The 16316-nt window shown below is 40.7% G+C and overlaps 1 protein-coding gene across 1 annotated transcript in view; it reads left to right on the plus strand.

Annotated features, from left to right (window-relative positions):
* Nucleotides 1–3523: 3523 nt before the first annotated feature.
* Nucleotides 3524–16316, plus strand: part of LOC311243509 (solute carrier family 41 member 1-like) — a gene marked incomplete at its 5' end in the record, with an annotated part of 63536 nt that continues 50743 nt past the window's right edge. The window contains 2 exon segments of the mRNA XM_084332750.1: nt 3524–3760; nt 8179–8247. Of these exon segments, the coding sequence (XP_084188876.1) occupies nt 3524–3760; nt 8179–8247 (306 nt within the window).

Here is a 16316-nt window from a genome sequence, read left to right on the forward strand (position 1 = left end):
CCACAGGTAAGGCCATTGCATACTCTATGACCTTTTAAATGGGCTACAGCAACTCTTTCATGAAATTAACTGTGAACATTGAGCTTGTGAAGGAGACCTAATGACTTGGCCTTATCTGCTTTTTACACTTTAACCTTCCCATCATACAGTCTATATGCTAGGTGTATAGGCCTATGTATCAATTGAATGATAAGGAAGCTGGGGTTAGGACAACGTGTCAAGATGGGTCTGTTGTTAGCATTATAAATATATTATAATGTTTATATTATTATAATATGTCCCTTATTTTGTAGACGTTTATAATTAACATGTTCTTTTTTTTTGTATCTACCAGTAGGCTTTATATTCTAAAATGACCCACGTATATTTCCTGGTGTTGTGTTTGCTAATGAAATAGTTAAAAGGAAATATACATTTGGGTCCAAACTGTTCCCTAGCAAGTAAAGTAGCAACATAATTCCAGTGAAACCGTAATAGACTAGAATTATCTGGTTTATTTCCTGACAGTTATTGTTATTAGCTAACATTACGAACAGTACTGTCTATCTGTCATGTATGTCATATATATGTCCTGATGAATTGAAAATGGGGGACCCTGATGTAAACAAGACGAAAGTATTTCTCTGGTCTGCATCCCCTTAACAATTGTGTGTATTGAGCTGTACTGTGTTGTACCCATTCTGCAATCTGTTAATAAAGTTTTCAATCAATCAATCAATCAATCAATCAGAAACTACACGTTGGTCTATTTAGAATGTTTCTGTTGTCAATATGAAACCGTCTATACAAATGTATTATTATTATTATTATTATTATTATTATTATTATTATTATTATTATTATTATTATTATTATTATTATTATTATTATTATTATTATTATTATTATTATTATTATTATTATTATTATTATTATTATTATTATTATTATTATTATTATTATCATTGACAATCGATATGAGATATGCTCATCATGAATGCATTTAGGAAAAAGTCAAAGGTAAACTCACTTTTTCAGAAGAGGGCGGAGTTACACATTTACTCCAGTCAAGGACACTCTAAAAGAGGGAAGGGCCATTACATCACGGTGTAGCGCCTGAACGTGTGGACACTTTCAGTTCGGCCGCCACTGTGCGCCACATTAAGTTGAATGGGATCAGTCATCTCCTCGTCAACAGCCAGCATCATTACAGTACCTTGGATGTCAGAATCATCTGCAATTTATTACATTGGCTTCTGGCTGTTCTGGCACCAAGCAGAGCACAGAACGCTGCTATTCTGACGTATTGACCCTCCCTTCTTTTATCGTATCCTTGGACTCCAGTCAGCATCGAGCCAATCGTACTGCCTTTACTTCGGTTACCAGGGCGGTGCTATTATGGGATGTACACATGGCAGCCTCCGGTAGCTATTTATCTTACGTGATAAAATGTAGACAAATAATGGTATCTTTTCGACGTTTAGATATTATTCCAATAGACAATGAATGGATCTATAGAGGAAGATGATGGCGGTCAGAGTGTCCGCGACGTTGTGGTACAGTAGTACTGATTTAAAGCTATACTGTCCTATTTCTTTGACCACTACTAGAATAGAATCTATTCAATAGATTGGATTCAAATATTGTCTTTATACAGCACACGTACAGTACAACGAAAATAAGTATGGCATCCAACCAGAGTGCAAATGTAACAGTAAAGTGCAATAGTAATATACAATGTACAGGTGATTAAACTGGGTATAGTATAAATATGCAGGTATAAAGACACTATGGTAGTAAGTCATACTAGCCAGCGGTATAGCCAGAGTAGGTAAGGGATATGTACATATATATTATACATATTATAGCCTATCTACAGGTATGTAAAAATGACTATAATGCAGGTACAAACATATGTGGATACACACACACACACACACACACACACACACACACACACACACACACACACACACACACACACACACACACACACACACACACCACACACACACAGTATAACATATGTTTATGGCATATATGCAGGTGTATAAGTAGGTATAGAAGGGATTATATGCAGATATATTCATATATGGATATATATATATACGGTAAATATGAATATATAAATAATTAAATATGTATATTCTTAGTGACATTCTGTATGGACCAGTTATATAGTGAATGGTCGGCCAGCGTTTTTTTTTTACCTTTTCTTTACATTACAACTATCCTAGAATTGACAAAGAAATGATAGAATAGCTTTGTGTTTTGGGACCGTTTGACCTCATGCTATATATTAATTTGTGGACATTGTCAGAAATGATCTATTGATGCATGGGTGTCATTTGACGTTAGGTGTGGGATTAACACCAGCAACAAGGCAACGTTGTAATGTTATATTTCGGGTGAGATTGTTAAATTGGTAGATTCCAAACCATCCATCAGTAACAGGCTATTTTCTATTATAAAAGTCAGTTTGGTTTTTGGCTTGTGAATTTTACTATCTGCAACTGGAATCAAATATGGAAAAAAAATGTATGGCAGGGATCTCATTGTTTGACATTGACTGACTCACTGCCTGAATGAATAATGAATGAATTATTGCATGAATTAATTAAAAGGCATCATTGCCAGTTGCAGCAACATCACCTCTCTTCTTACTTAATTCAAACCATAGTTTTACCATGCCAATATTGGGCATATTAACATCAATTCTCCAATAGTTTGATCTGTAGACTTTCTTGTAAATCAGATTCTAGGTCAGTTTCACTCCAGTGTTTACAAACATTACCAGTGGAAACACACATTTTACAAACATTACCTGTGTAAACACCTATTTTACAAACATTACCAGTGTAAACACACATTTTACAGCTACCAAATACAGCAAATACAATTAAAGCGAAGCTTTGTCGCAAACGGTTCCAAAGATATTTAATGCTTTGTAAAACATGTCTTGCGTGGGTGAGAGATATTATATATTTAAAATATATATATTTACTTGTTGCCTATATTGTTAGTCCTTGTATCAAATCATATAGATAAATAAAACATATCTCTATTCCTATTTCTTATTTTTTTCTGGTGGGCCTACCATTTTCCCCCAACTACATCCCTGATTGAGCCTTTAATGGATCATCAAAACAAACCACTCTTTAGTTTATAACTGTAGCCAGTATCTGATTCTACTCTACAGATAGGAACGTAGTAGTATAATGATATTTGACGATAATGAAATAATGTTACAAAATGTATAGATACTTACTAATCCCCTTAGGGAACATATACCTTTATACATAATATATTACATTCAAACTTTTATAATCTAACAAAAAAATTACCAATATCAAGCAAAAAGTTATTTGTACTCTGTATCGGTGAGAAAACAGAGTACTCATACTTGTAATTGTACCATATCAGAACAAAGTGGTATCAGCACCTCCAGTATAAACCAGTATGACTGACTTCTTAACTGTCTGATTGATCATCTCCTCCCATCTCCTCACAGATTAACCCACAACCACCACCACCACCAACAACCATGCCAGGCGAAGACCAGCAACCCCGTCAGAGGAAAAAGGGCAAGAAGTCGAAGAACAAGGGGAAGGATCAGGGTGGGAGCCCCCGGCTTGAAGCCACCTTAGACGGGCAGGATGATCTGCTGCTGCCCCCGGTGCTCCAGCCCCCTGCTCCTGCTAAGGGGCTAGTGGAGACTGTGAGGCCCAAGCTCCCAGAGGATGTGGCAGAGGGGGAGTCCTCCATAGCCATATGCCTACAGGTCAGTGATACTAGGACTGTGTGATGTACCCTAAATATCATTATGTTATTAGTAAGGCTGTCAAAGTTAACACGATATTAATGCGTTAACGCACAATTCTTTTAACGCCACTATATTTTTTTTAACGCACGATTAACGCTTAAAAAATAAATAATAAACAATTATTTAATGAATGAATGAATAATGAATGAATTATTATTAGACTTCACTCAGGTGTATTATTGATACTAGGGCTGCAACGATTAGTCGACATAATCGACGACGTCGATTATAAAAAATCGTCGACAAGAAATTGTTGCGTCGATTAGCCATTAAAAAAATAAAAATAAAAATGATTATATATATATATATATATATATATATATATATATTTTTTTTTTTTTTTTTTTTGCACTACCTATCTTTGTGAAAGTGGCTTCTCAGCTCTGGTCCAGCCAGCTGAAGACTTCTTAGCTTAACATAACAGACCGACAGTAAGTTTGGGGGAACTAATGGGATAACTGGGGATGTTGTTTGGTCTTGACAAGAGTCTCAAAGCAACTCTGAGGTCATGCTCAATGTCCAATCTGTTCCTCTGCTCTGTCTTCAGCTGGACCAGAGCTGAGAAGCCACTTTCACAAAGATAGGTAGTGCAAAAAAAAAAAAAAAAAAGAGATATATATATATATATATATATATATATATATATATATATAAAAAAATATATATGTTTTTTAATTTTTTTTAATATAATTGGTTTTTCGATTAGTCGACTAATCGAAAAAATAATCGACAGATTAGTCGACTACCAAAATAGTCATTAGTTGCAGCCCTAATTGATACTCTCATTTTCTGACTCAAAGTGTGTGTGTGTGTGTGTGTGTGTGAGAGAGAGAGAGAGAGAGAGAGAGAGAGAGAGAGAGAGAGAGAGAGAGAGAGAGAGAGAGAGAGAGAGAGAGAGAGAGAGAGAGAGAGAGAGAGAGAGAGAGAGATAGAGAGAGAGAGAGAGAGGGGGGGGGGTGAGAGAGATGAGGAAGGGGCAAGAGAGAAAGAGAGCTGGGAGAGTGTGAGAGAGAGAGAGAGAGGGGGGGGGGGGGGGGGGGGGAGTCCTCAGCCCTTGTGTGGGTGAATGTAACAAGTTCCTAACGTTTTCTTTCCCCCTATTATTTCATGTACACTTTATTCATTGTTTTAAATTATTATTTTCTTTTAAGTTATTTTGTGCATCACTCTGTTTTGAATTTGATGCAAATTTGCAATGCATGAGGGTCATCCTTTTGTGTTAAATGGCTGCATAAAGCAAGCATTTGTTGACTCTCGTGTTGATAAGAGTATTACAATTTGAAAAAGATCCGTTTAAGGTAGATTTAGAACAGATAAAAGATATGTGATTAATTTGCGATTAATCGTGAGTTAACTATGGACAATCATGCGATTAATCAGATTAAATATTTTAATCGATTGACAGCCTTAGTTATTAGGTGTTTGAGAGGAGAATTACCATGTTCTCTGGGTTGGTTGGACTGTGTGATGTAGCCTACCCTAAATATCATTATGTTATTAGGTGTTTGAGAGGAGAATTACCATGTTATCTGGGTGGGTTGGTGGGTGGATGGGTGTGTGCGCAGTAGGCTTGTCATTGGGACCAGTGTTACTCTGTGTTCAGGCATCCACCCATTTATACATTTTTCACATAGTGCCCACATTCATCAAATAAAAAAACGAATTTGTAAAATACTATCTATACTTCTCCATAGCAGAGCTGTTGCAGCAGAGTTGCAGTACAGTGGAGTACAGTAGATTTAACTTGACGTGAAGGGGAGACAGAAGGCTGTAGACCAGGGAGGGGCAACTGGCGGCCCGCGGGCCGCATGCGGCCCTCACCGACGTTCCATGCGGCCCCAGGCCAATATATAAAAAAATAAAATAAAAAAATAAAATAAAAAAAAAAACGTTTTTTTTTTTCTTTTTTTTCGACTAAGAAGAGTTGGCAGTCGACTATGGCTCCTTTCGATCGATTAGTCGACTATTTGACTAATAGGGGTCAGCCCTAGTGTAGACATATTCAACACTGTTGAAAGTGCCGCAGCAATATAGGGGTTTTGATAAACTGTCGGCTGTTGTTACCGATGGAGCACCCGCAATGAAAGGAAAACGCACAGGATTCGCCAGGCTTCTAAGGCAGAGTGGCGTTGAGTGTCCAATGCTGCACTGCATTATACATCAGGTAAGTTCGCTAACATAATTTCCATCTATTGTGGGTCACTAATAATGACCAATGCGAGTCGAGTGTAGTCAAATTATATGCGAGAGTCGTTAAATCGTTTTTTTTTTATTTTTGTATCCGATATAGGAGGCTCTCTGTGCCAAGAAGCTTGACTACAGCCATGTTATGGATTTGGTTACCAAGGTTACCAATCTAATTTGTGGAGGCAACAGGTTACTAAACCATTGAAAGTTTGTCTCCTTTTTGGAAGAGATGGACACTGAGCTACACACAGAAATCCAATGGCTGAGCCGTGGGAAGTGCTTGGAGAGGTTTTTTGCGCTGCATAAAGAAATCCCCACATTCTTGGATGAGCAACTGACGAGCGACACAAGCGCATACTGCACTAAACTCAGAGATACAGCGTTTCTCTGTGACATGGCCTTCCTCACGGATATCACTTCGCACCTTAAACTGCAGCTTGAACTGTGCGAGCTACAGTCAGATCCTTTTTTTCAAGCAAAGAGAAATGAGAGGGGAATTTCGTTTTGGAAACTGCTACCTGAGCCCCGCTTCCCACTCCTCAGGGACTTTGCCCTCTCTATGGCCAGTATGTTTGGGAGCACATACATATGTGAGAGCAATTTCTCAAACATGAAGCACATCAAGTCAAAGGAGAGAAACAGGCTGTCAGATGAAACATTATTTCATCTGATGCAGATCGCATGCACAAACATTGAAGTTGACATTCCTGCTATTGTGCGCCAACAAGAGAGACAACAAGTGTCTCATTAAAGACAGGGGGGGGGGGAGGAGATGATGAAGAGGTGTAGAGAGGGGACCATTATTATTATTATTATTATTATTATTATTATTATTATTATTATTATTATTATTATTATTATTATTATTATTATTATTATTATTATTATTATTATTATAACCATTATTGACCCACTGTGGGGCGAGGGTGAATGTCATGCCAGTTTGATAAAGGGTCAATGGGAGGCATGTAGTATTGCACTTTACTTTACTTGCACTTTACTTGTTTACTTTTGTAGTGTTCAGATAACACTATAACACAAACAAGCATTCCTGCTGCATTTCACTACAACAGTAAATCAAAAGTGCAATAATAAATTATTTTGTTAAATGTATAAACTTTTATCCTGCTACTAAACAAAACATTCCTGGGTGCTTCATATCCATAACATGCATTTCAGTGTTATAACGTTTTGTTTAGTAGCAGGATAAAAGTTTATACATTTAACAAAATCATTTATTATTGCACTTTTGATTTACTGTTGTAGTGAAATGCAGCAGGAATGCTGCTTTGTGTTTGTTGAGCAGTGGGCTTTAAGTTCATACATTTATTTTATTAGAAGGCTTAATTATAATTGATCATTTTTGTATATATTTGGGGTTACACAGCAATACTTTTAAATTCAGCTGTTTATAAATTCATAAAGTTGAAATTGCATTACTAAATGCATTTGAAATGGAATAAAAACAAAGTTACAACAAATTATAATTGTTTATATACCTTATTTATCACATCTGTGACTATTATGGGCTATTTGAGTGATGGGGTACTACTGGCGGGACTGCCAATAAACAATGCGGCCCCCCAGATTTATTGTGGACATTTTGTGGCCCTCACCATATACAAAGTTGCCCACCCCTGCTGTAGACGAAACAACAGGTTACACAACAATGGTGGAGGATTTAGCAATTTAGCAATTGTTTGGATTTAAACCTTGGGTTGGCAGTTGGTTGGTTGGATGGTGGGTGTGTAGGTGGGTGCATGAGTGATTGGTCGGTTGGTTGGTTAGTTGGTTGGTAGGATGGTAGGTCTGTGCATGGGCAGTTGGTTGGTTGTGTTTGGGGGAAATGTCCCGGCTGCACAGTAAGCAGTATGGTAATATTAGTAAGGTAATAGCCTACGTTTCCCCCAACAATTCATATGGAATTACTTATTTCATAGTATGGGTGTGAAATACAGTAGGTATTCCGATAATGTAAGGCTGTAGTACATGTCAGTACAGGTGTGGCCTTCATTCAAAATGGTGTATTCTTATCCAATCACACATTCTTAATTGCTTTTTGTAATATTTCTTTTGTATTGTTTATTTATTGGATTGCATACAAAAAACTATATTGAACAACATAATATTGTTGACAGTGGTTTTGTAAAGATGCATCTATTATATTAACTTAGTGTGCATCTGTACAGGTGGTGTTCCCATACCTGCTGGCTGGCATGGGCATGGTGATGGCTGGGATGGTGCTGAACAGTGTACAGGTAAGGACTGTGTGTGTGTGTGTGTGTGTGTGTGTGTGTGTGTGTGTGTGTGTGTGTGTGTGTGTGTGTGTGTGTGTGTGTGTGTGTGTGTGTGTGTGTGTGTGTGTGTGTGTGTGTGTGTGTGTGTGTGTGTGTGTGTGTGTGTGTGTGTGTGTGTCTGGTTGCAGTGTGTGTCTGGTTGCAGTGTGTGTCTGGTTGCAGTGTGTATCTGGTTGTAGTGTGTGTCTGGTTGTAGTGTGTGTCTGGTTGCAGTGTGTGTCTGGTTGTAGTGTGTGTGGTTGTAGTGTGTGTCTGGTTGTAGTGTGTGTCTGGTTGCAGTGTGTGTGGTTGTAGTGTGTGTCTGGTTGTAGTGTGTGTCTGGTTGCAGTGTGTGTGTGTCTGGTTGCAGTGTGTGTCTGGTTGCAGTGTGTGTCTGGTTGCAGTGTGTGTTGGTTGTAATGTGTGTCTGGTTGCAGTGTGTGTCTGGTTGCAGTGTGTGTGGTTGTAGTGTGTGTCTGGTTGTAGTGTGTGTCTGGTTGCAGTGTGTGTCTGGTTGCAGTGTGTGTGTGTCTGGTTGTAGTGTGTGTGTCTGGTTGCAGTGTGTGTCTGGTTGTAGTGTGTGTCTGGTTGCAGTGTGTGTGTGTCTGGTTGCAGTGTGTGTCTGGTTGCAGTGTGTGTCTGGTTGTAGTGTGTGTCTGGTTGTAGTGTGTGTCTGGTTGCAGTGTGTGTCTGGTTGCAGTGTGTGTGTGTCTGGTTGTAGTGTGTGTCTGGTTGTAGTGTGTGTCTGGTTGCAGTGTGTGTCTGGTTGTAGTGTGTGTCTGGTTGCAGTGTGTGTCTGGTTGCAGTGTGTGTCTGGTTGCAGTGTGTATCTGGTTGTAGTGTGTGTCTGGTTGTAGTGTGTGTCTGGTTGCAGTGTGTGTCTGGTTGCAGTGTGTGTGGTTGTAATGTGTGTCTGGTTGCAGTGTGTGTCTGGTTGCAGTGTGTGTGGTTGTAATGTGTGTCTGGTTGCAGTGTGTGTCTGGTTGCAGTGTGTGTTGGTTGTAGTGTGTGTCTGGTTGCAGTGTGTGTCTGGTTGCAGTGTGTGTCTGGTTGTAGTGTGTGTCTGATTGCAGTGTGTATCTGGTTGCAGTGTGTGTCTGGTTGCAGTGTGTGTTGGTTGTAGTGTGTGTCTGGTTGCAGTGTGTGTCTGGTTGCAGTGTGTGTGGTTGTAGTGTGTGTCTGGTTGTAGTGTGTGTCTGGTTGCAGTGTGTGTCTGGTTGTAGTGTGTGTCTGGTTGTAGTGTGTGTCTGGTTGTAGTGTGTGTCTGGTTGTAGTGTGTGTCTGGTTGCAGTGTGTGTCTGGTTGCAGTGTCTGGTTGCAGTGTGTGTCTGGTTGCAGTGTGTGTCCTTCTTGCAGTGTGTGTCTGGTTGCAGTGTGTGTGTATCTGGTTGTAGTGTGTGTCTGGTTGCAGTGTCTGATTGCAGTGTGTGTCTGGTTGTAATGAGTGTCTGGTTGCAGTGTGTGTCCTTCTTGCAGTGTGTGTCTGGTTGCAGTGTGTGTCCTTCTTGCAGTGTGTGTCTGGTTGCAGTGTGTGTCTGGTTGTAATGAGTGTCTGGTTGCAGTGTGTGTCCTTCTTGCAGCGTGTGTCTGGTTGCAGTGTGTGTCTGGTTGTAATGAGTGTCTGGTTGCAGTGTGTGTCTGGTTGTAGTGTGTGTCTGGTTGCAGTGTGTGTCTGGTTGCAGTGTGTGTCTGGTTGTAATGAGTGTCTGGTTGCAGTGTGTGTCTGGTTGTAGTGTGTGTCTGGTTGCAGTGTGTGTCCTTCTTGCAGTGTGTGTCTGGTTGTAGTGTGTGTCTGGTTGCAGTGTGTGTCTGGTTGTAATGAGTGTCTGGTTGCAGTGTGTGTCCTTCTTGCAGTGTGTGTCTGGTTGTAGTGTGTGTCTGGTTGCAGTGTGTGTCCTTCTTGCAGTGTGTGTCTGGTTGTAGTGTGTGTCTGGTTGCAGTGTGTGTCTGGTTGTAATGAGTGTCTGGTTGCAGTGTGTGTCCTTCTTGCAGTGTGTGTCTGGTTGTAGTGTGTGTCCTTCTTGCAGTGTGTGTCCTTCTTGCAGTGTGTGTCTGGTTGTAGTGTGTGTCCTTCTTGCAGTGTGTGTCTGGTTGCAGTGTGTGTCTGGTTGCAGTGTGTGTCTGGTTGCAGTGTGTGTCTGGTTGCAGTGTGTGTCTGGTTGCAGTGTGTGTCTGGTTGCCTCTGTCATCGGTGTGTGAATGTGTGAGTGAATGTGAGGCACAAGTTGTAAAGCGCTGTGGATACAAGCTGTTATATGAATGCACCCATTTAGCATTACTGTGTGTCTGGCTCAGCAGCATGGTTGTGTCTCAGACCATAGGGGGCAGACAAGGACAGAGAAACTATGTCAGAGGGGAGAGGCATGAAGGAGGCTACAGCGGCAGAGGGTTTTAACATAAGCAGAGGTTTTAGAGGCACATGGATGGATACTGATTTAAATTTCAGACTGGTTTTCTGTGAAGGATTGTAGTCAGATAGTGGCAGCACAGCTTAATATGACATGTTCCTTCAGTTCATTCAGGTGCTCCATAAAGCAAAGACCATCCGCTCGTAATGTGCTCCCCCCCTTAACTCGTCAATGGTTCAGTCCCTCTATGGCCATGAAAAATACATACAGGAACTCCTTCACCCCAGTCATCATCAGGGTTGTTAAAGGGTAAGTTCACAATTTTGAACCCCCCAGCCTTATTTGCTACTTACCAATGATGTGTGCTAATGATCGATAGCACAGTCCATGGTGGTCTTCATACTGAGACACCCGCATATCTGGCTAGTTAGACACAAAACAAACACAAAGACTATGGGGCCATGATCCAGTCTGTACAAGGCCTGCGATAAATGCTGTAGAGCTGGGCGATTCATAATCAAAATCTAAATAGATTTTGGCTTCCCACAATTATGAAGACAAGATAATCGAGATAAAATGATACAATTATTGATCATGCCACATGCTGCGCTCATAAAATTGTTCTTGTGTTGTAAATGCAGTGCACCCTTCCTTCACAGCGGTGGACTCCACCCGAGTTATTTTGAAACGTCTTTGGTAACTTGTAGAAGACGACAGAAAGGCAGCCTTTTGTCGAGAAGAAAGGTAAAACTAATTCAGTCGTCATATGATCTCAAATCAATACTGTAACTGAGGGGTTACAAAACCCTGACTGTATTAAAGATTGTGATAGATTAAACCACTGCTAGTTATGTACTTTAATTACTGGCCAGACAGTACATCAAATATAGATGGTGAACACCCACAAGAACACGGCATTGACAAAGAAATAGTATTTGAGGGTAATTTATTATTATTATGCAACATTAGGTTACAGAATGAGAATTAGGGTCGCGCTTGTATGGCGAAGAATATGCGTAAAGTCAGTCAATAGCATGAGTCACTAAGAATAGCAGGAATCCTACGATGGGTCTAAGTTGACACCACCTGTCGTATAGTAGCAACTATATAGGGCAACACTGGTACCGCCTGGAGACAATGGGTTCCCTCCGGGGGTGTAAGGCCTGGAGGGTAGAGGAATGTTCGGGTACTCAGTCTGATTCAATGAGGAATAAAGAGACTCCAGGTACAGGAGTCGGTCCTTGTAACTCCCTTGATCAGCAGCAAAGCAATAATTGTAATCCAAATGCTCGATAGCATTGATGACAGTTAGCCAGCCTCCGTCCACGAGGCCAGCCCGAGTTGTAATCCTCACGAGGTTGAATCCCAAACGATAGTGGAAATCAACGATGCTCTTCTCCGGGTAACACGTTCCAAATCAATATAATCCAACCAGTAATGGTTCTGCAATCGCCGACGCCGATTCTCCTGCGTACATGTCCAACGGTTCTCCGCCTAGGACTCCTCGGGTGTGGGCGACGTATTTAGGCCACACACCCTGGCTAAGTACACTAGCTAAAGACACGACGAACCGCTGGGTAATGCTACACACGAACGAACTGTGGCCGCACGATATACAATAAATTAACAACTATTTACTTCACATTAGATTAGGTCGAACTCGACGTTACTGCATTAAACTCTGACACTTTACTATTCTATTCGCACGTGGTTCTCAACGCTCTGTTAGACGCAAGGTTGCTCACTTCACTGCACGTTGACTCGGGATGAACTTGATGAACAACTACTCTGCGCACCTGCGCCGTATATATACTTAAGTGAATATCTAGTCCCAAACTGCAGTCTTTGTCTGGTATCAATACGCTGTCTCCGGGCATGTCCTGACATGCCTGAACTTGTCTTTGAACCTGCCGTTGGGGGCCTGCGCGCTGGCGCCTAGGGGCGCTGTCCAATAAGGAGAGCGAATATTACTCTGGTTTGAACGCAGGTAAAGGGATATTCCGTGTATATATATAAATAATATACAAAGTATATCAAACAATAAAGGTAGATTATCAGTTTAATCTGGCCCTTCACAACAAATACAGTGATGAATCGTGATTAACGATCGTGATTTCTATATCAATCAAAATAGTGATTATGATTTTTGCCATAATGGCACAGCGCTGTGGAGTAGGTTTCAGCGTTTGTTGCAGGGCTTGTACAGACTGGAGCATAGCCACATAGATCAAGTTATCCAGGTATCCAGTATGAAGAACAGAAAAGAGCGAAAGGACTCTATGGATCAACAACATCATCTGTAAGTAGGAAATAGTCTGAAGTATTTGTGTTGTTGATTGCCAGTGGTGTATCCTTTTGCTCCCAGAGTTTTTAAGCTACTGTAGGTTAGTGTTCCGTATCTGCTCCCATTAATTTGTGCTAAGCTTGCAGCTGGGTAGGTTACTACTGAACGCACAGAGAGGAAATCTGGAGAAGACGGTAAGGGAAGGTACATGTATGGGCAGGGTAATAGTAGAAAGTAGAATAGTAGAATAGTAGGGTAAAAGTAATAGTATAAATTAGGGATGCACCGATATGAAAATTGGCCACCGATACCGATTGTTCAACTAACACTATCGGCCGATACCGATATTTGTATATTTGTATATAAGTATTTTTTATTTTTAATTTTTTTTTAATGAAACTACTGTATATTTGTATGTGTATGTTTGTATTTGTAGGCCTCTTTACTTACTTAAAAAAAGGAAACATCAAGAAATATGTTTATGGTATCACTATCTCTCTCCCAGTATCGTCTGGCGGCCTGCAGAGGGATACTATTTTCTCAACCAGAGCTTTCAACTAGGGATGCACGATATTGATTTTTTGACACCGATACCGATATCGATAACTTTATGCTCCTCAGGCCGATAACCGATATCGATAACCGATATTTATTGTATTATAATCTTTTTTCTTAATGTATATATTATTTTTTTATCAATTTTTTTTTTCAACATGAAACAAAACATATCACAATACAATAATAATACATAAAAAGACTTCCCAGGACAATAACTTAACACCAACTTAAATGTGACCTAACCAGACAACAGAAACAAAAGCCAAGACAACAGTATTGGCTGATAAAGTGACCATATTTATTTTTCCAAATGAAAATTCACAATCCGTCAACAACTTATAATACATCCAACCTAAGACGCTCAAAGCTTTTTGTTCTTCTTTTTTCAAAGCGGAGCCTTGAAAAAAAGGCTTTGAGTGGACACATCACCACCACAACAAGTCACCTGCAACAAGCTAGAAGCTAGAACCTAGAAGCTAGAAGCTAGAAGCTGCTGTGAATCCAAAGCCAGCTATTGACGAGTCGTTTGCTAAATTAAAGAAGTTTGACAGAAATGACCCAAGGGCTCAAGCCGCTAGCTTTTAAGCAGTCCTTGGTGGTGCAAATTAACCTGGCTACTATGGAGCAATAAGTGACTGCGTTCAACCGAGGGTTGCATCACAGCCATGGAAGGGGCTAGCTTTGCTTAGCTCCTCGCGTCGTCGTAGGCTTCTAAGTTAACACAATAACACACCATCGTAGCGGTGGTGATGCCGCAGGTGACCCGTCAGGCTGGATGTATTACAAGTTGTTGCCCTTTTCCCTCCTTGTGGAACTTCTCCATTGCATTTATTACAAATAGCAAGCGATCTTTTTCCTCTGAAATTCCGAGTACCGACGCGGCCATCTTTGTTTTTAACGTTCGCGCTGATTCAGAAACTTACGTGCCTACGTCACAGCCAAGAAAGGAGCGCTCGATTTGTGTAAAACGCCCTGTTCTTAAACCACACGCTGTCAGTCGTACCACAGTACTGGCAAAACGGGATGAGCCTACAGTCAAAACAAACGCACTTCATTCCAATTCACCCACACAGCATTTTCTTTTAACAAAAAATATATTATATTATCGGAGCTATTAATAACGTTATCGGGTTTATCGGGATGACGTCATAATTGCTGATATCGGCCCGATAATTATCGTGCATCCCTACTTTCAACCAATGCAATGGAACCATTCTGGCGGCCTGCAGCGGGATACTATTCTCTCAACCAGAGCTTTCAACCAATGCAATGGAACCATTTTGATTGACAGTCAATTCGGCCAATTACACCACACCGCTAGCACCCACCTCCTGCTGTCCTTACCACCAATCGGCAAGCGTTTATTCATTTTCTACTTTCGGGCATGCCGCCATTGTTCTGTTTGCGAGAGCGAATACGTTAGCTGCCCGGCCCGCCGACCAGCGCTCCACAGCATGACCAAATGAGACATAATGATTTTACTGCAACAAATGTTATAATAAAACAAAGCCTTTCTATACATTTGTCTGGTTGAAAACTTTATTAACAGATTGCAGAATGGGTAGTTTGGTACGGAATGAGCAACGGAATGGAACTCAGCTATGAACGGACTAACGGAGTAATGCCTTGTTTACTTAAAGGTTTAGCCATAACGTTACCTTGGCTAAAGTTTGGGCTATTCATAATCCAGCAATAATGGCTGCAGACCTGCAAGCAAAGTATAGCAAGTTGGCAAAGGAGTATTCCAACGCAAATCACATTTTCACCAGTAACGTTAGTCTTGCATCTCCCGGTAGCTAATGAACGGACTCGGAGTAATGCCTTGCTGCTATGGGTAATAATAATATGCTGATGTTATTGTCCGTGTAACACTAACTATATAACGTTAATGCCACAAAACGAATGCCTTGTTAATCATAAAGTAACTTTGATGCAGTAGCTTGTGTGTGGGGGACGGCGGGCGTTGTGCAGGTAGGTCGCGAGTGAACTTTTTTTTTTTGCCTTTTGACGCTACAAAAATTGATGGTTATTTATCGGCGACTGCTATCGGCACATTTGAGCTTATCGGCCGATAGGCCGATAGCAGTCAACAAGGCACTTATCGGCCGATACCGATACCCGACCGATATATCGGTGCACCCCTAGTATAAATAAATATAGGCAATACAATTACCATAAATAATATAATTAACTGAATATAAGAATAATGATAAAGTAAACAGTGTAATCAAAGGTGCAGATGAGGGTATGTATGCGATGAGGGTATGTATGCCCTATCAGTTATATTATATGTTACAATAAATATATGGGCAATAAAACACTTATAATCTGAATATATACTATTGAGTAAGTAAAGTAAACAGTATGCACAGGTGCAGTATACACAGGGTACCCTAACTGGCATGATATACGTTATACGTTTCAGTCCGTGCGGGTTAGAGTAGAACTAGAAGGCATGTGCCACAGAGGGAGGATATGAGAGTAACGGACACAGGGAGGGAGGGGACGAGCCTCTCTAACCCGAGGCCACCACTCCTGCCCTGGGTTCTCTGCTACTGTGTGCTGTTTAGTTTTGCATATTGTGTTGGGTTTTGTCTGCACCGTTTTTATCCTGAACTGCCAGGCGTGTTTCTCGTGGGAATAAGAGTCACCTAAGTGTCATAGAGGGAGGATGAGAGTGCACTTAATGGAGAGAGGGAATAGAGGAACATAAACTATGCAAGAGTGAATGAGTCACTAGAGTGGGGGGCATGGGGGGAAACAAGGTAGGACAAGAGGGAAACGTGCAGCAATAAATAGAGAGAGACAGAGAGACAGAGAGACAGAGAGAGAGAGAGAGAGAGAGAGAGAGAGAGAGAGAG

This window comes from Notolepis coatsorum (assembly GCF_963971535.1).
Source record: "Notolepis coatsorum genome assembly, chromosome: 17".
NCBI classification, from domain to species: Eukaryota; Metazoa; Chordata; class Actinopteri; order Aulopiformes; family Paralepididae; genus Notolepis; species Notolepis coatsorum.